General features: G+C 36.1%; 2 protein-coding genes across 4 annotated transcripts; both read right to left on the bottom strand.

Moving 5' to 3' along the window:
- Window positions 1-281: 281 nt before the first annotated feature.
- On the bottom strand, window positions 282-12,029 carry LOC139891277 (protein FORGETTER 1). 3 transcript variants are annotated; one of them, XM_071874230.1, is made up of 32 exons: window positions 11,478-12,029; window positions 10,829-10,894; window positions 10,571-10,744; window positions 10,362-10,492; window positions 10,174-10,250; window positions 9,519-9,700; window positions 9,018-9,095; window positions 7,222-7,354; window positions 7,002-7,062; window positions 6,845-6,926; window positions 6,630-6,758; window positions 6,383-6,526; window positions 6,198-6,297; window positions 5,987-6,118; window positions 5,800-5,864; window positions 5,546-5,718; window positions 5,340-5,433; window positions 5,167-5,264; window positions 4,953-5,088; window positions 4,762-4,868; window positions 2,955-3,050; window positions 2,775-2,862; window positions 2,577-2,697; window positions 2,374-2,485; window positions 2,174-2,297; window positions 1,999-2,076; window positions 1,794-1,912; window positions 1,654-1,704; window positions 1,447-1,549; window positions 1,169-1,297; window positions 823-934; window positions 282-602 (listed from the first exon to the last, which is right to left on the bottom strand). In XM_071874230.1, the coding sequence occupies exons 1-32, from the start codon at window positions 11,868-11,870 to the stop codon at window positions 571-573; spliced, it is 3,720 nt and encodes a 1,239-aa protein (XP_071730331.1). In that variant the 5' UTR covers window positions 11,871-12,029; the 3' UTR covers window positions 282-570. The 3 variants fall into 3 exon arrangements, with proteins under 3 accessions (XP_071730331.1, XP_071730329.1, XP_071730330.1); XM_071874228.1 differs by lacking the exons at window positions 10,829-10,894; window positions 11,478-12,029 and having other exon boundaries at window positions 5,987-6,115; window positions 10,571-10,702; XM_071874229.1 differs by lacking the exons at window positions 10,571-10,744; window positions 10,829-10,894; window positions 11,478-12,029 and having other exon boundaries at window positions 10,357-10,478.
- A 7,478-nt stretch (window positions 12,030-19,507) lies between these two features.
- LOC139891278 (polyadenylate-binding protein-interacting protein 5) lies at window positions 19,508-22,719 on the bottom strand. The gene is made up of 3 exons (XM_071874231.1): window positions 22,572-22,719; window positions 20,589-20,950; window positions 19,508-19,899 (listed from the first exon to the last, which is right to left on the bottom strand). Exons 2-3 carry the CDS (start codon window positions 20,928-20,930, stop codon window positions 19,744-19,746), a joined length of 498 nt encoding a protein of 165 aa, XP_071730332.1. The 5' UTR covers window positions 20,931-20,950; window positions 22,572-22,719; the 3' UTR covers window positions 19,508-19,743.
- Between the last annotated feature and the right edge of the window lie 3,493 nt (window positions 22,720-26,212).

Below are 26,212 nucleotides of genomic sequence, written 5' to 3' on the forward strand. Positions count from 1 at the left end.
AAAGGACGAGGAGTGATTTTTGAGGTATACCACAGGGACGAGGAGTGTAATTATGTCTTAATTAAATAATACGACGTACCACTCATAATACATAATGTATAACAAATATAAAAGCTATATGCTACGTGATCAAATATGCTATACAACGACTTGCGCTAGCAGTCATTCAACAACGCTCGAAGAAAGCTTGCTAGTATTGGTAGCTGTTGAAGAAGCTCCAACAACGCTACCAATAATAGTAGTCTTAGCAGCTTTTGAAAACGGTAAAAGGTTGAAGCTGATTAGATATTGAATATCATAAATCAAAAGATACATATATATTATTCATACAAGTTATCTTATACATTCATCACTATTTATGGTTATCCTCCTCGGTTCAAAATAATTACAAAAAACTGATACCGAGTATAAAGAATAGATCAACATCAATAGTTACGTGCAAGAGACTAGGTTGGCTGATGTACTCGTTGCAACTGTACTTTGTTTGCTATCTTTAGCGGATGATAACAAAAAACACACAATAGCTATCGACCAGCATTGATACCAAAAAATGGCCTACCAAATTATACCTTAGTCGTCAATTTCTTGAACCCAAGCTAGATCTGTCAAACAGGTCAAAAAACGATCAATCCTTTGAATAAAAATCAATGAATATGACAAGATTGACTTAATTTGATAAAATTAAGATAAACAAGCATATAACATTACTTGTACACGTAATACAGGACATTGTTCTAATCATCAAACCAACATATGTGTGTGTGTGTGTGTGTGTGTGTGAGAGAGAGAGAGAGAGAGAGAGAGAGAGAGAGAGAGAGAGACCTTGAAGCACAGATTCTACAACACCATTTGGAACAAGAAGTCCAACAATTCGCTGATTATCTGTTGTTGTCTCTATGCGCACAACACGTATTCTTCTATGGCTTAGGCGTGCCTGTATTCAATGTAACTCAAACTTATTAAACTACCGAATATCAAATTTCTTATATAAAGCCGCCAACAAACTATTGTCACCCTTATACACCAACTATAAGATTATCCCGTAAGAAACGACTAGATGTAGTAAATAACTCATAAAAAAAATGTTGTTAGAGCGTTTTATAGGATAATTATGTATGTATGTCACATTGCCACTAAATAAAACATTATATCCAGATAATGAGCCTACCTGTTTAGAAAGGGCCTTTTCAATTGTTCCCCAAACCGGGAGAATAAGACCACCAAGTACATTTACTTCTTGTATTCTTCTGCCAACCGTACAAAAGCTTCCAACCTTACATTTTGGACCATGCATGCACTGCAGGTCAGAGCAAATTGTCAATTAAGATGAAAGCATTATTGGCAGGAGTATTTAAAAGGTCCACTTATCACAAACAAAAGTGATTCTTCTTAAGTGTAATAACTTGGTATAATTTCTCATTAGTGACTTCGGTAAGTAAACTATACCTGCTTGGATGAAACTTCATACTCCTCCGTCCATCCACTGTGTGCCTTTTCTAATGACATCGTCTTTCTGTATTTGTCCTTCAGCTCAGCTAACGGCATCTCCCTAAAAGTTGAAACAGCAGATTGCGCACACAGCTATTAGAACCGAACAATACAAACATAAAGACACAGCAAAAGATCGTCTTGAAGGTTACAAATTTTCTATACCTGAGCGTTTCTCCGGTAGCAGGACGGAATATCTTAAACATACCAGAAAACCTTAAAGAAATAAAACAAAGATATATTTCATAAACATGGTTTATTTAACAAATATCCGGTGAGAAAACAAATAAATCAAAATATTATACCCTTCAATTGCCAAAAGAAAGTGCCTTCTTCCAAGCCATTCTCTCTTAGATTCATAAAAGCCATTAGCAGAAGAACCAGACATATCTTTTTGCTTCTCACTAAGCAAAGCCGAAGCGACCTATAGAACAACATATAAAGAGATCACACAATTAGGAAGAAATACGAAGATGATTAACACTGCAATTTAGTAAGAGAAATTCACACCTCCCACGTAATGCCACGATCCAATACAAATGTAAATAGTACAGTAGAAGCCCCAGACATCTGATCGATATGAACAGTCTGCAGAATAAAAATGATAATAAATAAATACTAATTAAGCAAAAGTTGGCATATACTCCTTGATATGTATGAATACAAAGAAAACAGGATGTGTGACCTTCGGAGCTCCTTGCAGCTCAATAGTGTTAGCTTTCATATCAACAATCCCAGTATCTAAGTGTCCTTCAAGGCGTGCATTTTGAAGGAGATGATCAAGGATGCTAACAAACAACTCAAAGAGCCTGGCAATCACCATAAATACTGCTATCAAACACCAGAAAAAAAAAGACCGAGAAAGCACATGTAAAATCTTTCAACCTGTTTTGGATGTCTGGTGGCAGTCCTAAAAGCCGGTTCAGAAAACGCCCGACATCATGCATATCTGAATCAACTATGCGACCAGAAAACTTGCCAGAATCCTTCCCATTTCCTGTACAAAAACGAAACAAGAAACCGATTGGGAAAGGACTGCTAAATACAAACAATAGTCAACTAAACAAGTGTGTTGTGTAAAGTAATACCAATAACTGTGTCCCTAACTATGCCAACAGAAACAAGAGCAGCTTTTCCCTTTTCAATAAAATCTCTGATTGTAGCAGGATTGTCAGACGAGCAATTTGGGGGCACAACTGGAAGAGAATCCTGAAAATAAAGTTAAATTTGGTTTAAAAGGGATCAACAGCAGGTGACATGGCATTACCAGAAAAGGGGAATAAAACCTGCTCCATAATTCCCCTGTACATCATTACTAAGGCTTTCTTTCCATACGAACTATCATAATTATAGGCGCTAAGAGATGGTCCAGCCCTGAAAGATCATAAAGGAAATACGAAATTGATCTGTATTACTACATAAGGAATAGTATCAAGCTATAGTTGAATATCGGATAAGAAACTGACCGCCGATCCCCCTGTGTTAGAGCTCCAAGTGACTCTAATCGCTTTGCAACTATAGAAGCAAACCGGCGTTCACCTCCAAGATTAGTAAACAGTAACCTACAAGATAAATGAGTCATGAAGTAGAAGAACATTATGTTTCAATTATTTGTGTGCATTCAAAGCCTCATCCAAGGGCCATTGTCTACAGTACAGTAACCGATAGGGCTTCAATTCTAATTGATAAAGCTTTAAATCTCAAGATCAGAACTTATTTGATGCAAATCGATGTAAACATATATCTAAACATCCACATACTGAAAATTTGATCAGTTATGTCATGATGTAAGATCAAAGAAGAGTTTTGCACCATATCTAAGCATCCTTACACGTTACTAAAGCAATAGATATGAAAACTTGTTATAAACATAGTGGGACAGTTATATTGTAGCAAAATTGTTACATAATATGAACCCGTCCCTTATTATTCATTATTCAAGGGTATTTATAGAGTACACATAAACCCTAATAACTATTCAAACCCTAATGGACTCAGCCCATAATGCAATCGGGCTGGCCCAATACTAATACTCTAACACTCCCCCGCAGTCCGAGCGGCGAAATCGCGAAAGCTCGGACCGGAAGAAAACACTAATATTGAAAGAAAAAAAAACTAACAAATACGTAGTAAATAAAAGTAAAGCTTTTTTTTTTTCTTATTTGCCGCATCAGATAACTGATATTCGTTTATATCGTTGCGTCTTGCTTGACTGCGTTTCCTTTTCCGTAACGTCTTTTTTTTTTTACATCGTGGCTCGCTTTGCCTAAGGATTGAGCAGGACTTGGGCAGAGAACTTTGTCGATAATATCAATTTTCTTCAATGCTGCAAATAGATTTTTTTTTATAAATATATTCCTCTTTTTTTTTCGGGGTTTGGAACCTAGGCAAACTAGGCGGCTCAGCCCCACGCCGATTATTGAACTAGGTTGGATAGAAGCAAAACGGAAAGATTGTGAACATTTTTTATAAAAAGTGAATCTACCCTGTTAGAAAGAAGGGATGATTTAAGAGAACTAAATTTGGAAAGAAGGTAACTATGAGATATTGTTGTGAAGAAAAGTGAATATTTTGAAAGAAACAAGTAATGGTAAAAAATAAAATATAAAATTAAGGAGATATAGATGAGATCTTCATAACACAGAGATAACAAAAGTGACTTGTGAAAGTGCCTTCCGATAAATGACATGGCACTGAGATTTTTTTTTTTTTTTTTTTTAATTGTTTTAGGAATAAAAAGAAGAAAAAAAAGACAATAATAATAAGATAAGATCGAGAAAGACTAGATAGATGGCAATCGGAGAGTAAAAAGAAAAAAATATGGTAAAAAAAAAGAAAAAGAATTGAGAAACAGAAAGATATTTGCATATGGGTTGAGAAATTGATGTGGCTTTGCTTTTTTTTTTTTTTCAATACTCAAATGCGGCTGTGGTTCTTCAAGATACATACGGCTAGAAAACGTAATAAGAAGAAAAGAAAAAAGAAATCAATTTGGGATTTAGAACAAGAAGGCGGCTGTTTTTTTTTTTAAAGAAAGAAGAATAGAATTTTACAGATGATACAATTGACGGGCGGTAGATGCAGCGGCTTATGACGGCCGACTAGGTCTTCGGATCAGACCTGCTCTTAATACCATTTATTATTCATTATTCAAGGGTATTTATAGAGTACACATAAACCCTAATAACTATTCAAACCCTAATGGACTCAGCCCATAATGCAATCGGGCTGGCCCAATACTAATACTCTAACAAAAATAAAGGCCATATCTACCTGTACTCAGGTGCAGAGGCTTGATTTGACCGGTGAGTCCTCCCAAATTGCTGAATTGCACGATCAGCACTCCAGGGTAGTTCTAAAGTTACATGGACCCTTCTTTTCTGGTACAAAACATCAGAAGTATGTCATTACACAACTCAAAGATGCAAGATCTTCAGGTACCGATCAAATAAATATCTATTTACCTGGTTCAGAGCTCTTCTATCAGCTTGCAAAGAAACACCTGCTGATCCAGCTTCAGAAATGATAGCAACTAGTTTCTTACCATCCATAAAGAGTTGTTTTTCGTGCATATTAACCATTTCCATAGTCACATCCTTCCTGTATCAACACAAGAGGATAAATCAGCTACATAAAAGCAAATTTTAAAACGTGTTGTCTAATCCAGCAAAAACTCACGTGTTCCGTGCGAGATAAGTGACTCCTTTTCCATTGGGAGCCCTAACAAGCATACCTCGTCTCCCTGTTATTTCTGCAACATTACCAGGTCCTCCAAGCTGCAATTAATCGTAAAGTAAATAAAAAGGAATACCAATTATACATAGAGAATAACCACATTTATTATAATCTACCTGATCGATAATGTCATCCAAAGGATTGTTTGGAAGGTCAAATGTACGGATTATATCCAAGATCTTTGACTTACGCTCTACAGCTGCTTCATATCTGACACATTCCACATAGCAGGTGTTAGAACATGCAAGTAGCTATTCACAGCAAATCAAACCAAACTAAATTGCTTGCTACTGGCAACAGTGCACTTGAATAATAATAACACCTTCGTAGTAACTCTGCAACATAGATATGTCTTGCTTGAAGATACTCCTCAGTTTTCTCCTTGCAAGAATGACAAGACCAATCGGAAGATATTGCATCAGTTTCTGGTGGAACTACACATGCCGGATGTAGAAGTTGTCTACAACATGAACACTGGAGTAATTTCTTTCTTTCCTACATATATAAGAGATATAGTATATCAATGATAAGAACCGCGAATACATCAAAATAAAAATTGAAATCATTCAAGCATACCGATTCTGAATTGCAGATACTGCAAATCTGGAATTCGTCATCATCAGATTCAAGGCCAGAATCAGCTAGTTCGTTGAAAAAAGAACATATACCATTAGTAATAGCAGTAAACAAACTCTATTAAACAGTACCGTTACTTAAGTCAGTATCACACTTCATAATAAAAATATATAATCACACAACTTACATTCAGATTCCTCGTCACTCTCAGCATCACTTGCAGGTGTCCATTTTGCAGTTTTCCTGACCCTCCCTTTAAATGAAACGTCGGGATTTGCCGAGTGCCTCTTACGTTGAAGTTCCTTAACACTGTCCTCTCCTACAACGTATAAGAAGACCCCATTAGTTAAATCTACAAACACATTATAGATGCCGCATCATTATAAGCTAATGAGCACCTGGTAGAGATTCAGGCTTTTCAGGCAAAGGATAGTTTTCTTCAACAAATTTTAGTAGCAGCTCACGAGGTCCAGAAATGAAATCATCAAGTTCAATTCCCTATAAAATACAAAGATAAATAAAAAAATGGACGATCAAAATGTATGCATCTTTCATTTAATATGCCAAATGACAAAATACTCACATATTTTGTCACTGCATCCTCTGTTCTTGCCTCCCCGGTACTCTGAAGACCGACAACCACACACTTGTTGTCCATCAGTGCCTGCTTAGCAAGACTTACAACAGCAGGCACTTTTGCTGACATGCATACATACCTAAAGAAACGCTAGAATATAACAAAAGAAACAAACATATGAACACATTAAAATTACCACAAGGAAAACATTAATATACTTAACTGAGTAAAAAACAAATTTGAACTAGCAAACCTGATGGCTCGCCCAGTATAATCTCCACAACTGACTGGAACTAGGCTTATCATCACCAAGAAAGGCACTTGCAGAAAGCAATTCAACCCTCAATTCAGCCCAAAATTCAGCTGCTTTTTTGTAGATCTCCTACAAACCATCAAATATTAAAAGAGCATTAACAAGTCTTGTAGATATATTTTGTACATGCAAATACACAAAAAGCTGATAGGTACCTCCATTTTGGGCTCCAGTGGAACCTCGACAACCTCAAATTCCGCTCCTTTATAACTCAGAGTCCGGCATACATACATCCCTCTGAAAGGTTAAATACTCTAATTAGTATTTAGTATGGTACACAAAAAAGCTATTTGATGTATGTTAATAGCTAACCTCGCTTTCATGTCCATGGCAACGAGTTCAAGTGCTCCTACTCCTCCTTTATCCAAAGCAACTACACGAAGAATTGCATTAAAAATCAAAGCAATAAAAAGAGTGGCAGGGTTAAAGAACAAGTAGAAACTCAGAATTCTTTTTACTTTAGAAGAGACTGAAAAACAAACATTGACTACGAACATAAAAAAGACAAACATTTAAAGTAAGGTATTAGCACCTAAAAATTCACGGAAATCCGCAAAAGAAGTTCCAGCTCCCCAAAGACCAAGCCGGACCATATAACCGAGATTTCTAGGTTCTGATGCACCAGTTGCAGAGCAATAAACAACACGTGCTTCAGGAAGCTTCGCCTGTAATACAATGAGACAACAAGTCTTATAACCATTGGTAGATTGGGCAGAACTATTAATACCAAACAGAAACAATGAATACCAAACAGAGAAAAAGAACAAGATAAAATGAACCATAAAGCCAGGTCTTTACGAAGCTTTCAAGAATAGTATCACTAAATTACAAATAAAATGACAAGTGCATTAGTTTTGTGATTTCAGGGTTCAACTATGCCTACTGACAATACCATGTCGGCAACATCCTTGCATGTCAGCTGCATGTCACAAAGTTTGATACTCAAAACTTCATAACTACCAATTCACTCCATGAAAAAGTTTCCTATTGTTAGCAGAAATAGTGTCACTCTCCTTACAAGGATGAAACAAATATAAGATCTAGCAGCAATAAGCATTATTTTTCATTCAATGTCCATCATGAGATATAATACCACCAAAATACAAGTGTGTATGTATGTGATCCGTATTGTATAGGTACCTTAGTAGAGGGTACATATTTAAATTCCTTCTTTGACTATAAATCTAGAAGTTTACCCCGTATTCACATAATGGTAATTACTACTTTGCTACTTTTTCATTTTCTTCAGTTGTCATTTGTCATTTAGATAAAAAGAAACTAGTAACTACTGCATGCCTGTACAACTAATAATTAGTATTATATTATAATCTAATAGTGTAAGGGGAACTATTCTACGAAAAATAGTGCTGATGAGAGATAACTATGAAAGCAGAGTCAAAAAAAATAAATAAGGAAAGGAGGGAGATGACAAACACAATTACAGTAACCAAATCCCCCCAAAGTCAAAGCATATTGAATCGTGCACTTTTTATAGATCCACAAGCCTTGCAGCATGTGATTTCTCCGAAATACAGTTGACCTTTCTAACTTTTCGAAAGAGCTATGAGTCCTACTTATTCGAACTCCAATTTTTTAACCCTAGTGAATACCCAACTATAATTCTTAGCTATTTTCTCTAGTATGTTTCTTCCTTTAACCATCAACATGTGGTAGCCTAACAAATTGCGTCCTAAACTCCTAATGACTCACAGTGGCTCATATGTTGTGTATATTCTACTTCTATCGAAATTGACAATGTGAGATATAAGGTGACAAAATCTAAGGGGGCAGTATGTTTAATTATTTGAACTAAAATAGAAATTTTGGTTTATCGTTGACGTTAGGAAAAACTAGTTTATTTTAGCAAAGAAATGCGTAATTCAACATGCGACAAATTCAGGGAACTACAGCATATTTCTAATTCAAGTATTATGGACCTAACTGAGCTGGATTGCAACAATATGTTATTCATAATTCAGTTGAAAACTGAATACCATGTATGACCAATAAAGTTTCCTGAATAGACGAATTCAACACTAGTAATCATAAGGATCTAAGTAGCATTTGGGGGGTCAAGCCGATCAGCCTGTCCTACACCAACTCATCGACTGCACGTGCTCCTATGGAAACTGTCAGATTCTTTTTAATTTTTATTTTAGACGAAGTAACTGGGACATCTATTTACCACCTTCTATATATCAGAACTATGTCATTAGTGCTCGCCATCAGAAAAATAAAAACATTGAAGAGTACAACAGGTGACGTATTGACATTAGATAGTATTGAACGTAACGACATGCGCTTTAAGCAGTTGGTGAGAGTACAAACCTGAAGTTCAAGAACGGCTTCACCTGTTCGTGTTGGTTGTGATCCAGCTTCAGGAACCAAATTTTTTGCCTTATGACACTACAATCAAGAATGCAATACCAATCAAAAACTACTCAAACATATATTTTCCCCTTGTCTCTTTTTTTCTCTTTATTATTATACTAATATAGCACAATAATTACACAGATATACAAAAAAAACACATCTCATGGTTATAGCAACACACCTAAATATTATGTATTTTACTATTGTTTAAAGATCTACTATATAAACCAAACACCATTTTGATACTTTAGATAAATAATAGTCGGTTTAAATCACCCAAAACATGCTAACAAATAGCAAATGGAAGTGCCTACAGTTCCATCAATTGATGTGTACTTATAAAACCTTAAGCAAATTAAATAAGTTATAATCTACTTGCAGAAACAGCCTTATTAACTCAATTCTGAAAGTGACCACCTGTAAAAAAAATTTACATAAAATATAAATAAAAAATACCTCATCAAACACGATCAGTCCATCATATTCTGACCCATACCATTGGACAAGCTGCTGTAATCGAGAGCGACCCTTCTCAGATGATGCTATAAGACTGCTATATGTCAAGAAAACAACACCCTCTTTAATCCCAACAGACTTGGAATCAAGCTTCGAATAAGGGAGTTTGTTCAAAGCATGCACTGCAAGCAAAAGATAACTACTGTAACGCGAGCAAACCTCAAGTTGTAACAATTGAGTTTAGCAGAAGGAAAATAATAAAAGCAATATCGCTATGTAAGATAGTAGTTATAGTTGTTGAGCCATGCAATATGCCCACTGAGAACTTCAAAAGCGCTCTAAATGTTAAGTAAGCATGAAAGGCATCCAAAGCAAGTCCTAAATACTTTGATAGCAAAAAGATTGGCTAAAACCCCCAGCAGTATTTCATAAGTTTAGACATTGAAACAAACCAATAACCAATAAGTACACACCCAAAATCTGTTGCGCAAGAAGATATAAGCAAAAAAAGAGGAAATTGGGTCACGATAGAAGAAAGGAGCACAGATCGTTCGCATTCACACACACATATTACAACCACAAAAAGGTTCGGTGTGTAAGAAAGAGATAGAAGTTACAGAAAGTACCGAAAAAGTATGACAATTTACATAAATACCTACAATACATGTAGCTCCAACATCATCCAGATCTCTTCTTGCATCAAATTTTAAGTCCGAACCAACAGAAATCCACCTGAAATCATCACAATTAGAATTACCACTGCAAAATATAGAACACGCTGCCAAACATTCAAAGATCACTCTGGCAACATTAAACGTACACAACCACCAACCAAGACCTTACAATGCTTTTCTCCTCCCATGGTGCCAATTCTCCCAAATTAACCCAGCAATTGTACGACCTTTGCCAACACCAGCTCCATCTCCAAGAAAAAATCCTGCCCTGCTGCCATTTTGAAGATGTTGCATGTGTCTCTGTGAAGAAAAAATAAAGCAAATTAAACAAAGAGTAAATACAAGTTCATAATTAACTAATTAAGTTATATAGCCAACCTGGCAGGCATAAATTAGTGTCTCGATCTGCAAGCAAGATAAAGCTTTTGTAGATTCCAAGTTATCTTTGGTTTGAAGATCATATGTGGGTTCAGGGGGCTGCACCGCAGATAAGGACGATGTTTCCACAATAGGATCCGGATGTGGAGGACCAATAGACACCTTTGGTGGACGCTGCATTTCAATAACGTATAAAGATAAACACATAGAATAAGAAACCATGCATGAGAGAAGCTTAAGTGAACAACAAAAACTCACATAGTCCATAAATGTTTCCCCCACAACGCCTCCACCATCTTCTTCTCGTTCCACGTCAATAGCTACCTGAAAGAGTTTAACTCATCATGTGAGACTTTATAGTAATTAAAAAACTAAGCTAAGACTGCCACCTGCGTGTTTCTACTTCCTTTTTTATTTGTATAATCAGACACACTATAAACAAAATTTTTTGAACTTCCAATCGTATATTCATAAAAACTCCAACGTCACTACACTGGCAGCACATATACATAGCTAAAGAGTCAAAAACCAGAGTTAATGCTGGATACCCAAAGGATACTATTTACCGATTAAATTTCTATTTTCATCCGAAACAGCAACCAACCTTACTTTATTAAGTTTCTTATAATAAAGCATCCGTAAAACCAAATCAAAAACTTCTATATAGCTCTAAAGCTATTGCATAAATGCTAAATTGTAATCGATAAGTGCAACTACAAATGCATTTCATAAGTATGAACAAAAATTAAACCCTAATATTCAACAAATTCTTTCCAACTAGCAAATTAGGTCAAAATTGCATATAAAGTTACACATACATAAATACATCAAAACCTTACTAATAAATGTATAATTAAATTTGTATGCATATGAATTAATAAAAGGTAAAGAGCGTATGTTAAAATACCTCGTTGACTTCCTCAGGAGGTGGAGGATAAAACTGTTTAATCCTAGACAGATCAACAGCAAGTTCCATTTTACACTGAGGGCACGCAAATCGTGATAAACCATGAGGAACATTAAGTATCGCCTTACAATTCGCACACGGCAATTGGATCTTACTCGGATCGATACCGTGAGCCGGCACTTGTGACGGCATCCGCATCAGCTCCGGCGGCAGCATTTGTGGTAACTGACACGTAGGACATACAAACTCGGTCAGACCTGGACCGACGGTCAGTATCATCCGACAACCAGCGCAACGAACTTGACAACCGCCGGGAGTAAGGAGCGGCGGCGGACGTGGTGGCGGTGGTTGTGCGAGCGGAAGAGACGGTGTAACCGGTGGTGGTTGCGTCATTTCAGTCGGTTAGTTAGTGTACGCAATTGTGATTGTGATTGTAATTGTATTGATTGATGATTATTGATGATGAAAATTGATTAGGATGAGAGACGTACGGCGGTTAGTGACGGAGGAAACGTGGGTGAGGGAATTTGGGGGAAACTGAACGGAAATTGGGTTCGTGAAAGGAAGCGGCAAAAAAAGATTTGTGGGTGATCTAATTGGCGCCTATCACCCTTAGTTATTGCGCCCAAATTTACATTACTATAGTACGATTTTATAGAACCATCTTTAATTAATTATTTAGTTAATTATGTAATTATGTTGTTTTTTAAAATGTTTCAAAAATCAATCCAAAAATCACTCAGTGAAATAAAATGACTATTTATGTGAGTCTTGGAGAATCAATCTCTCAACACCGATAAACGTGTGAATCCGATTGCGAAGGTGTTTGCAAGATCAGTTATTCAATATGTTTGTGGATACAAGAAGCTATGTAGGTTGTTAATGATCGTGAAGTTATGGTCAGCCTCCTGTTTGGTGTTTAAATGAGATTCGAGGTGATTCGACGATTTAACCATAACTACTACTTGTATAAATACTTAATAGATACCTTGTTGGGCTCGTCGAAGCTTCCAACAATTGGTATCAGAGCGGGTCGTTCGGGATCATTTCTAGTGGAGGAAATCGGTAAACGTTGGACGTTTACATCGACTTGTTTTCACTAAGGCTCTAAGGGAGATTCTGTCGGAGCACAGTTAGGAACTGTGAAAGCTCGTCGGTCAGGGACCAAGCTTATTGGACATTGGACGTCATGATGGCAGATCTTGCAAGTACGAGCAGTGGTATCAAGAGTCTCAATAACCACAACTATGGTTATTGGCGGACTTGTATAGAATCCTACCTACAAGGACAGGATTTATGGGAAATAGTTGCTGGCAGTGACACAACGCCTCCACCGAAAGAAAATGCCGAAGCTTTGAGAAAATGGAACATCAAGGCCGGGAAGGCTTTATTTATATTGAAGACTACAATCGAGGAGGATCTATTGGAGCACATCCGTGACGAGAAAACACCAAAGGAAGCTTGGGAAACTTTTGAAAAGTTATTTTCAAAGAAGAATGAAGCACGCCTCCAGCTCTTGGAAAATGAGCTCGCAGGTATCTCACAAGGAAGTCTATCTATTTCTCAGTATTTCACCAAGGTGAAATCTATTTGTCGTGAGATATCTCAACTTGCTCCTGAAGAGAAAGTGAGTGATGCAAGGATGGAGAGAATTATCATCCACGGCTTAAGGTTCGAGTATAACGGATTTATAGCCGCTGTGAGAGGATGGCCTACTCAACCATCATTAATAGAGCTGGAGAATTTATTGGCTAATCAAAAGGCATTAGCCAAGCAGATGAATGAAGTAACCATAAAAGACGGAGAAGATGCACTCTTCACCAATAAGAAGAAAGCAACATCTCGAAGACAAGATGCAATGAAAGAAAGTCAGACATATGGATGGAAGAGTCACCCAAAGTCAAAAGGCAACACTTCAGGGGGAGCTCGGGGAGCTCAACAAGGAAGAAGAGATCATCGCCAACAATACGGGCAAAATGATAAGAGAAAGAATGGTGAATGCTTCAATTGTGGCAAGAAGGGTCATTTTGTTCGAGATTGTAGATTCCCCCAGAAGGCGAACTTTCGAAGGAAATGTGGCCGCTGCAAGAGATGTGAAGAAAGATGTCACATTCGAAGCAACCATTAATGAGGAAACATGGGATGCAGAAGCTGGACTCTCTGTTGAAGCTGACATAGATGATCAAGCTCTTACAACAACTTTAAAGTCAAAAATAAACTACAAAGATGATTGGATCATCCATTCTGGGTGCTCAAATCATATGACCAACGATGGGACAAAGCTGCAAGAAATGGAGGATTACAAAGGAAAGAGAGTCGTGTTGACAGCCGACAATTCAAGGTTATCTATTTCTCACATTGGAAAGACAATAATTCCAAATGAAGGAGGCTCTCATAAGCTCCAACTCGAGAAGGTGTATCTTGTCCCTGGCCTAAAGAAGAATTTACTGTCAGTACCACAATTAACAGCAGAAGGGAACTATGTGCTCTTTGGACCAGAAGATGTGTCCGTATTCAAGAGAGTGAAGGTGGTTGGCAATCCAATTATGCAAGGAAGAAGAATAGAGTCGGTCTATGTACTATCTGCTGAAACAACATATGTGGATAAGACTCGAAAGAATGAGACAGCTGATCTTTGGCATGAACGTCTTGGGCATGTGGGCTACAACAAGTTAAAGGAGATGATGGTGAAACACATAGTAAATGGGCTTCCTCAAATTGATATCCGAACAAATACAATATGTGCTGGATGTCAATTTGGAAAAGCTCACCAATTGCCATTCAAGGAGTCACAACATCAGTCCAAGACACCACTAGAGCTCATACACTCAGACGTCTTTGGCCCAGTGAAACAAACATCACTTGGAGGAATGAAGTATATGGTGACATTCATTGATGACTTCTCAAGGTATGTGTGGGTTTACTTCATGAAGGAAAAGTCGGAGACTTTTCAGAAGTTTAAAGAGTTCAAGAAGAAGATAGAAAGTGAGCTCAATAATAAGATTAGGTGCTTACACACAGATAATGGAGGAGAATATTTATCGAATGAGTTCAATATGTATCTTGAGAAGCACAGGATCAGAAGGCAATTAACTTGCCCTAATACTCCACAACAGAATGGAGTGGCAGAACGTAAGAATCGTCATCTTGCTGAAACTTGTCGAAGTATGCTTCATGGTAAGAATGTACCAGGAAGATTTTGGGCCGAATGTATGAGGACGGCTTCATACGTGATTAACAGACTCCCGCAAACAAAGTTGGGATATATTTCACCATATGAAAGATTATGGAAGATCAAGCCAACCGTCAATCATCTCAAGGTTTTTGGATATGTATGCTACGTCTTCGTGCCAGATCATCTCCGAATCAAATTTGATAAGAAGGCAATTCGATGCATTTTTGTAGGTTATGATGAATCAAGAAAAGGATGGAGATGTTGTGATCCAAATACTGGAAAGTGTTATACTTCAAGAAATGTGGTATTTGATGAAGCTTCTTCATGGTGGTCACCTCAAAAGATGGAGCTTCCAGAATCTCACGGATTAGAAGAAGTTCCAAAAGAGAAAGAAGAACATAAAGAGCACATATCGGATCCAATTAAAGAAGGAGATGGATCGTACTCTTAGGAAACGAGTCCATGGAAAACTGGGGTACATCAATCTACATTCGAAGAGGTTCGTCCAAGCCAAATGGATGCCGAGGAGCATGCGCAAGAATTACGGAGATCAACAAGGTCGAGGCAACCTAATCCGAGGTATGCCAATGCTGCTCATGTGGATGAATCAATACCTATTGAACCTTCCACTTATGAAGAAGCAGCACAAAGTCAAGAATGGCAGAAAGCGATGGAAGAAGAAATTAATGCACTAAAAGAAAACCAGACATGGAGTTTAGTTCCAAAGCCAAAAGATGTAAAACCAATATCTTGTAAATGGGTTTACAAGGTGAAGACTCGATCAGATGGCTCCATTGAAAGGTATAAAGCTCGACTTGTTGCTAGAGGTTTTTCTCAACAATATGGGCTGGATTATGAAGAAACGTTTAGTCCAGTGGCGAAGATCACAACAATTCGAGCTCTATTAGCTTTAGCCGCTAGCAAATCTTGGAAGCTGTGGCAGATGGATGTCAAGAACGCTTTCTTACATGGAGAACTTGACAAAGAAATTTATATGGAGCAACCAAGAGGCTTTGAGAACAAGTCTCATCCTGACCATGTCTGCAAATTAAAGAAAGCACTATACGGCTTGAAGCAGGCTCCAAGAGCTTGGTACGGGAAGATTGGCGAGTTCTTAGTACAAAGTGGTTTCACAGTTGCTCCTTCAGATTCTAGTTTATTTGTGAAACAAGATAAAGGAAAACTAGCCATAGTGCTAGTATATGTGGATGATTTAATCATCACGGGAGATCACTATGAGGAGATCCAAAGAACAAGAGAGAATCTGTCTATCAGATTTCATATGAAGGAGCTTGGAGAACTCAAACATTTTCTTGGACTCGAAATAGAGCAGAAAAGAGAAGGATTATTTCTGGGACAATAGAAATATGCGCGAGATCTTTTACAAAAGTACGGAATGCTTAATTGCAAACCTATCTCAACTCCGATGGATCCGAATACAAAACTACGAGCAGATGAAGGAAAAAGTCTTCAAGATGTTACCATGTATCGAAAGATGGTCAGAAGTCTTATTTATCTCACATTAAGCCGACCAGATATATCTTATGCAGTTGGAGTGGTTAGTCGATACATGAGCAATCCGAAGAAGCCTCACCTTGATGTTGTACGACGCATCTTAAGGTATGTCAAAGGCACTATTAACTTTGGTATTTTATACAAGAAAACAAAAGAATGTCACGTAACTGGATATTGTGACGCCGATTACGCTGGAGACTATGATACACGACGGTCAACAACTGGATACATGTTTAGTCTTGGATCGGGAGTAATATCATGGTGCATCAAGAGACAACCAACAGTATCCTTGTCAAGCACTGAAGCAGAATATCGATCGGCAGCATCAGCAACACAAGAAATTATGTGGTTGAAGCAACTAATGGAAGATCTTCATCAATCAACAGATTATCAAGTAAAGCTTTTCTGCGATAACCTATCAGCTATTCGTCTAGCAGAAAATCCAGTATTTCATGCGAGAACAAAACATATAGAAGTGCACTATCACTATGTTCACGAGAAGGTCCTTGAAGGAGAGATCAAGATGATGCCAACAAAGACAGATGAACAGGTTGCAGATATATTCACCAAGAGCCTAAGTAAACCGAAGTTTACAAAATTCAGAGAAGCACTTGGAATGGTCTGCAAGACATCGTTGGAAGAAAATTTGCATTGAGGGGGAGAGCTTCGACGAGCCCAACACACCCACTATAGAGGACCTAGACTATACTAGACTCACTACACCAACACTTTGACGTTGGTTAGCCTTTAATTTTATAAATCCTTAGTGCACAATGTACTTAGGCGACAGTGTCGACCATATATCTTTAGGCGGTATAACCGACCATGTATTACTTAGGCGGCAGAGCCGACCATATAATAAGAACAACAAAAGTGCACTAAGAACTTAAACACAAACTAAGGCTTGATCGGGAAACTTAACAAAAACACTTATATTAAATTACAATTACAATATTACTTACAAGCTTTCTCTTCTCTACTTTCGCTAACTCACACTCTTCTTCTCTTCTTCACAACTCACTTCTTATTTCACTCTCACAACTTCACACAACACAAATGAAATCTCCTCCCATATTTATACTATTCCATGGAACATTCTAGAACCTAGATATTTCCATGGATATATAAATATCTAGATATTTCTACAACCTACAAATATCTAGATTTTTCTTTTACATTTCAATTTCTAGATTTTTCTCTCATATTATAATATCTAGATATTTTCTTATACATATTAATATCTAGATATTTTACCCATATACATATACTAATTCCATATTATTCTAAATTTGCATTGTATTTTAACATACCTTATAACGGAAGGTTGACAATTATGACAAACCAACTGGCTCGCACGTACAATATAATGATATATTGTTGGGAGAATATAAGGCAAGTTGTAAATACAAAATGGATGCTTGATTTGAAACAAACAAAAATATAGTCGTGGACATTTATTATAAGACGGGTTAGTATTTACTAATCGTACGTTTCTTAACTATCAAATGTCAACACATTCGAGTTGTTATAATAATTAAGGACGCGACTGCGCATCATTACTATACAACTAATATAAACTATATAGCAAATACCAACTAACTATTGATAAATGTTGCCTTAGGAAGGTTTCAAGGTACTTGCTTTGTGATTTTACATATATAATGTTTGTTGGTTACGTTTGTAATTATGTTTCTTTTTTCTTTTTTATGCTACTATCAGATTTGAACATTATTTCACATAAATTGTTTTGAAAATAGTTTTAGCTAAGTAATTGCATTTAATGGTGATCATATTTGTAAGGTGTGATGCTATTGCCACATAAAACCACGTGGTCCTCCCAATGAGCACATCATCAATGGTTATGTCATGTGATCTTCATCGTTAGGTTCCTCTAAAATTGACTATGTTGAAGGTAATTTTTTACAAGAAAAATAAAAATAAGTAAAAAAATGTGCACATGAAGTGCATGATAAGGTGTACGTGGTTTATGGAGTTTGAATTTCGATAAAAATATGACAATTAAACGGCAAAAACGTAGTATATGATTTAGTTTTTTTAACAGTCGCATCTTATTAAAAAAATTTATTAATAATAAATTAGAAGAGAATTACAGAGTCAAAGACGTCAAAGAGTTTTGTAATCAAGATACTTGGTGAATACGACTTTTAGTGTATATCTACTATAATCTAATCAAAAGAACAAGAAACAATCTTATATAATGTGACATGTTATATATAATGTGAGCTTTTTTAAAGTTGTGCTCTTGAATGATGACCGAATTCACAAATCTCCAAATAGTCCAAAATGTTGCTATTATAGTAAGTTTAAGAATCTTACTGATATTCCCTGTGAGTTTTGCATGGCTTCTAACCAATTTCTAATTATCAAATATGTAGTCCATTTCGAAGCGAGACTATCAATCAGTCCATTATGTAATCTTGGTCCAAACTTGCGAAGCTATCTTGCAATGGATGAAAGTATGTGATATCATCGGCAAGCCATTACAAGAAGATCATATAATATCATGAACATTAATATTCCTATGTATGAGATTTACCTTTGTGAGGAGCCGATTTAGAAACTTATTTAGGTTAACGAATATTAAGAACGTATCTTAACTCGCTTGATAACTTAGAATTTTTTGTAAAAGGTATAATTTTGTATTGTGTCATATTTAGTTCGACTCGCATTTACTAAGATCGTTCACTTTCATAACTTACATAATTAAACATTTTAATTGTCACATGACACACTATAACATTACTCTTTACTCTATAAATTATATGGCACAAGATTTAAAACAATGTAAAACATAACCCTACCATTAAAGTTACTGTGTATATTTACAGTTTAAAAAAAAAAAAAAAAAAACAAAATAAAAAATGTTCAATGAACAAAATAAATACGGAGTAACAAGTAGGGACGCAAACTCTTTTTACTTTCACTCAGTTTGGCGTTTCACGGCAATAAGCAATACTGTAACAAGTACTTTCTAAACAAGTAAATAAAGTAAAATTTCTAAACAAGTACTCTAAACTTCCTATGCTAATAGGCAGATTAGCAGACCCATCCAGTTTGTTTGCTTCGTAAAACACATAACAAATTTTTATCTTTTACATGGCACCAGCTCTGTTGATAAAATACGGTTTGAAAAAACTACAACACTTGTATAATGTAGACTTACCCCCAAACAGTGATATTTGAAAACTGACACAGATTATAAAAAAAGGAGTTAGACATAAAGTAGAAAAAAATCACCAACTCAATAACCAAAACATAACTCTGTATGGAAAAATTGAGCAGCAACACACATCAACTTCGGTATCAATCAAGCATACAATTAGTGCCAAAACCAACCATAACTAGCTTCAATTTGAATGATAACGGTACAGGTAGTCAGGTACAGTTTACCGTTTACCTACCCATCAGAATGCCAAAACAACTTTCGACACAAGAAGCAGTTCCACAATCTTTACAACAATCAAAACAACTCTATACGGTCTACTTGTACAACTGAAGAGACTTGTGTCAAGATTCACAAGAAATTTACACAGAAAGCAAAGCAACTGCAGAATTTTACTTGGAAGACGGTGTCTGGGTCCACCAACTGCCTTCATTAACAGCCACCTTCTTCAGTTTCTGAGATCCACCTTCACTAGATGATCCAGCTTCTGAAACGTCACCAATGTCTAACGTGTCTGGAAGATTCTCGGTGAAATCACCATTATGCAGCTGCATGAATTACAGATAATCAAGTCACTCAAAGAGGATGGCAATAATACAGGTTTGTATCAGTCCCTACTTATAATTTTTAAAAGTATACATGCTCCATATCACCATATATGTGTATGTATTACAAAATTCATTTTAAAAGGACAAAATATCAAAAATGATCCATGTGGTTTGCATCAGAAATCACTGGTGGTAGTCCCTGAACTTTTTCCCGTCACCCATGGTCCCTGTGGTTTGCATTTGAATCACCCATGGTCCCCGTGGTTTGAATTTTGAATCACCGATGGTCCCTTGCATTTTTTTCGTCAAAGATGGTCCCTGAGATATGCACCACAAGGACCATTGGTGATTCAAAATGCAAACCACGGGGACCATCAATGACGAAAAAAAAGTATAGGGACCACCAGTGATTTCTGATACAAACCACAGGGACCATCCGTGATATTTTGTCTTTCAAAAATTGGCTAAATGTCCTGTTAAAGGACGTCCACATATTAATAAGAGTGGAGTAAAAATTATATCAAATCGAAGACCACTTGCCATCTGCAAATACTATTTCACCGAGATAAAGATAAACACATCTATGTATGCGCACACACATTAGTACAAGTAAACACAAAATGTAAGGTGTCTGTGTGAAACCACATATAAAGCATGAAAGGATACATTCAAGAAACACTAAGTTATACCTCGAGTTGATTCAACATTTCAACTGTAGCTTCCATATCACCACCGCAAGCAGTATAGACACTAGAAAGAGACTCATCAGATACACCAGAAAAAATCATCTGAAGATAAGCCAAATTCATATCATGATCAACATCCGAGGCTTGTTTTCCAGCTAACTCTGCGTAATGTGACGATGAACCATAAGAGTCAAAATCAGAATGACCCTTAAGTTTCAAGCTATCGGGATTATCGAGCACAACAGCAGAAGCATCATAGCCTTTGCTTTCATCATCTGGCCCTCTTCTAGAGAGTGGAACGTATGAAGTAGCATATGGATTCAACGAAGATGCCCTTGCCTTCATTGTCTTAGTTCATAGAATGACTTCTCGAGTACCAATGTAAAACAAAATAACTTCATGAATATGGATTTACTATTGGTGATCATTATATAAAACAAGCTTCAAAAAGATAAAAATAATATTCATAATACATGCACCATGAACCAAAGCTTTCACCTAAAGCTATATTACATTTCAAACCATATAATCATACACAAAAGAGGTAGTAGGAGATATAACAGGTTATCACAAATTCACAATTACTATTTCTCAACTACATTCGAAAGAATAACTATATCCCATAATATGAATATACATATCAATTGTACTATTTATCAGTTTACTTCAATGATAGAACAGTGAGCATTTATACGGGCCACCTCAAGCTTCTAAACATTACTTTTGTAGTTCTGAATGCAACCACACAATGTCACCAACTGGTACCCTCGGTGCTGTAAAAGACGACTGAGACAGCTTACTAGTAAGCCTATATGCCTATCCCGACCCGTATCACATAAGAACGTTTGAAAAGTTGGTCAACGGTCAAAAGTCAGGACAAAGTCGGTCAAAGTTAAATCAAGATTTCAATATTTTATATTAATATTAAGAGTTATCATTGGTCAGCGCTCGACTAGTCCCTCCAAGGTCCGACCGACTAGTCCCCGTCTTGTTACTTTTACAACCTTGGGTACCTCTCTCACTATCTCAAGTTAATAAGATATCTACGATGCAAAAACACATGCTTCACTGACACTACTGAATCTATAGTAAGATATTATTTTACATGAAACAAAGCAGTAAGGCTTTAAAATCAGGCTCCAACCCCTGTTCACGAACTAAAACCTATCCGAAGCCTAAAAACCGTATATCTCTTTTCGGTGCTCAGAAGTACTAAAATATCTTAGTTTTATAAATATTTCACCTAACAAAGTTATTGGTACAACAACATAACAACCTTATCCATCTATTTGGAAACTAACATTCTAATTTCCCTTCAGTGATCTCATGCTAAAACTAGCTCTATAGTATACTTGAATTATTCATATTCATATAAGAAGCTATTCATTCCCTGTTTCTCAATCACATCATACACAAAACTTTAAAAACTAAGAAAACAAACAAGAGAACATAGTTAAGATGATCATCAAATAATCAAACTCAGTATGCACTACATATAAACATGGTTTGATGCACCATCAAATCTTCATATTAATGAAACAAATGCAATTGGATCAACGGATGAAACGAGCATGTGCAGTTGTGCACGATCAAGCCATAAAAGCTTGTCAACTGTCTGCAGCCTATTTATTTTAAATCAACAGATAATCTTTACAACTTAATAAATCCATTAGGCACTTCAAAGCTGATAGATCATCAAATATATCTATACATAACAAAATTATGCCACAAACGCAAACGATAATTCAAACAGACGCAATATACACACATTACATTACATATATATAGAGTAGCAACAGCAATTGTAACAATATTCAACCTAAATTGTAATTAAGCAGACAGCTGATCGAATTGAGCCTGTATGCATAAACACGAACGAATGAATAGATTGAAGAACGAATCAACGAAACGAAATTAGATCAATCAATATATAAAAATTAACTTGACGATAATATAAAAATAAAAATTAGGTGAACAATATCTTACATGATGATCGAATGAATGATAACGAAGCAACGAGAAGCGAGCAAGCGATTGAAACCCTAAATTTTTGTTTGCGATGAAGAAGATCGATTTTCTATCTCGAATCTAACAGATTTTCTGTAAAAATGAAATTGGGGAAAGAAAAAATATGTCACTGGCTATAAACGGAAAGGGAGTTATGCGGTTTTGATGTGCAAAATGTAATTATCGGAAATAAATAATCCAAGCAGTACAAGCTTTACAGCATGGAGTACAGATTATTGCAATAATGTTGTTCTTAATGCTTGTGTATTTTCAAAAGTTAGTAAATAACAAGAATAAATTTTTTTAATTGAAAAGCAAATCATTTTATTAAAATCAGAACGAAGATCTATAGAGTACACCCAAGGAGCCTTGGAGGAAAAGACAATAGAAAACATGCAGAACCGAAATTTAACAACTACATGAAAACGAAAAAATACGAGTTGATTATGCCGAAATTATCCAATACCACTTGTAGAGAGAGGCGACGTGATCCACCTTAACTATTCAAGAGATTTCTCTTGGCCTTTTATACGGTTTTTGAGATCCATTCGAAACTTCAGGATTGAACCTCTTTAATTGCAAACGAACTAGACCAATCCATCTTTCGAAATAATTTGTTGTTCTTGTTTTGCCATATTTTATAAGCACAAACTCATAAGCAAGATTTCCATATGATATTATTCGACATGTTATTTGCATGTTCCAAAATGCCCGTTGTTAATTCCTTCGTTGATTGAATCGGAAAAGGGCCAACATTTCACCACTTAGCAAAACGCAACCACATATCTTTTTTGTAGAAGCAATGAATGAGGATATAATCTAATGTTTCGACATCTGAATCGCACACGGGACATCTTGTTGAATCGAGATCTATTCCCCTTTTGTCTAGTTATGCTATGAATGAGAGTCGAATTCTTTGAGCTCTCCAAATAAAAACCTCAATTTTTTGAGGTAGAAGCGGGTTTCGAATTGTTGGCAGGTTCTTGATGGCAGTTTCTAACAATTTATCATTGATGATTTTAGACAGCCTGCTTGTCAAAAACACCCACTGCCATGATTTGTCCACTTTCAGGAGTCGTTTTCATGGTTACCAAAGTCGAAAGTATTGATCTCTGTGATCAACGAATGAAGCATCGCAAATGATCTGCATGTTGGGTCACGATTCCATCTCCAATTGAATACCCGAATAGAGTCACTTCTTGAGATTATGTCACTAATAAAGCCATCCTTATTTGACTCCAACTTGAAAATTCCGTTAAACCTAACGCAAAGCGGCTGATAGACAAGACACTTATCTTTCCAAAACAAAGTGGACTCTCCACTATTAACAATTCTACAAAAGGTGATATTAAAATCTATTTTTAATTTATTGAGTTCAGTATATACCGACCTGATGGAATTCCAACTCGACCCAAAGCCAGGAACAACTGATGAAGTGTTAGCAATGTTACCCAAACCCCCGTCCCACCCGTGTATGCTTTTTATAAAGAAATCCAAAATTTATCGCTTTCATTACGGAAACGCCACCACCATTTGCCTACCAAAGCCAAGTTTTTTGCCTTTAGAGCCTCGATATTTAACTCGCCCCGATCGTAAGGAGAAAGCTTTGTATCCCATTTGACCCAAGGCATTTTATGAACCTTACCCGACCCGTCCTAAAAAAAATTTCGTCTCATACCTTCGAGTAGGTTGATGATGCTTGAGGGATCGCGGAATAGGGGAAGGTGTACAATGGAAGGCTAGTGAGTACCGACATAATAAGGGGGATTCGGCCACCGAATGATAAGGTTTTGGCTTTCCAATTCGCCAATATTTTTATGGATTTTTCCACAACGAAAGACCAATCTTTTTGTTTATTCATTATATTACCGATGGGGAGCCCGAGGCACGTGAATGGGAGAGAGCTGGTACTACACCTCATATAATCTAGACATACAAGCATTCGAAACACCAATGCCGTAAAGGCTGGACTTTAAGAAACTGACTCTCAACCCCGACAGTTTCTCAAAGCTCTTCAGAATTTTCATTAGATTATTAGGGTTTGTTCGGCTCCATTTCCAAAAAAATAGAGTCATCGACGTGTTGCAAGTTCGAAACAATAACTCTGTTTAGGCCTATCTCAATACCTGTATACATACAAGAAGCAAGTGCTTTTTTTATGATTCGATTTAGCCCTTCAGAGGCCAATATAAAGAGATATGGTGACATCGGGTCACCTTGCCTAACGCTATAACAACCCACATTTTTCCTTCATGAAATGACAGAAATGCCCTTAGGGTTCATTGTTTGTTTGTACATTATAACTAGGGTTGTTATCCGGACATAGTAAATGGAGTAATTAATACTAAAACCCTAATATTATTTAAAACCCTAAACCTAACCCTATACATTAAATACTAAACCCTAATACCATATAATATTAATATTAAATATTAAACCCAAACCCTAATAACTATTATTATTATTATTATTAATATTAATGTTATTATTATGATCAAAATAAAATGTATAAATACTATATTTACAGTAAGATATATATATATATATATATATATATATATATATATATATATATATATATATATATATATATATATATATATATATATATATATATATAAACTATGATATGTTTGGGAACAAATGAAGATAATTAAATCTATGGGACCAAAATAATAAATAAAATGATATCTGTAATTAGTAAAAAAAAATATATGAAGTATATAAATAATTAAGCTTGCAAAAAAATAAAAAATAAATACATACTATTAGTAAATCGGCTAGGATTAATAAAAAAAAGAAATAAACTTGATCATTAAGCAAAACATATCCTAGTCTAATCCTAATCTACTCCTTGATCACCAAGTAATCCTAGTGTGATTAGAAAACCCAAATCATCTATAAAAGGCTTCAAGATTTCCCAAACTTAGCATCACAAATAAACCTCTTCCCTTTTGTTGATTTAGTTGACACATTCCAGCTTCTCTTCCCTCTTCTTTGTCGAATAAAAATAGCCTTCTACAAGTCTTTTTATCGACTCATAAACCTCCCAAAACAACACCTGCAGTTGACTAAAAACCTCCACCAAAACAACCTGCTGCATCGCCAACCATCACCTCCCTTCAGCAGCCCTAATCGCCACTTTCCTGCTGCTGTACAGCCCTCCTGTTCAGCCTTCTGTCGAACCAAAATAGCCCAAGGATCAAACCATAGTTGCTGCTCGTTTCCTGCTGAGTTGCTGCTACAACTCGTGATCCAAAATAGCCTTCAAGTGCTCATCAATTGATGCTGTTCCTGATGTCTTCTGTCGAGCAAATCAGATCCAAGAAACCCTTCAATTGGGTCGAATTGTTGCTGCTGGTTTCTGTTTTTCTGTTCAGTCCATAATCCTCATCTTCTTGATCTCTATCTCCTCTAAAGGTAGCCCTAAAACCCTAGTTAAATCTTGCTTTTAATCTACCACTTTTATGTTGTTTATAAGTATTATGTATATGATGAAGTAAGTATGATCATGTATGAATAAGGTTAAAAGTATCATAAAAGATTATGATGTCGATTAATAAAAATTGTTAAAAGTAATAAGGTTAAGTATGATTTTTAAGAATTATGAAGTGTGAATT

Source organism: Rutidosis leptorrhynchoides, chromosome 2 (assembly GCF_046630445.1).
Source record: "Rutidosis leptorrhynchoides isolate AG116_Rl617_1_P2 chromosome 2, CSIRO_AGI_Rlap_v1, whole genome shotgun sequence".
Classification (NCBI taxonomy): domain Eukaryota; kingdom Viridiplantae; phylum Streptophyta; class Magnoliopsida; order Asterales; family Asteraceae; genus Rutidosis; species Rutidosis leptorrhynchoides.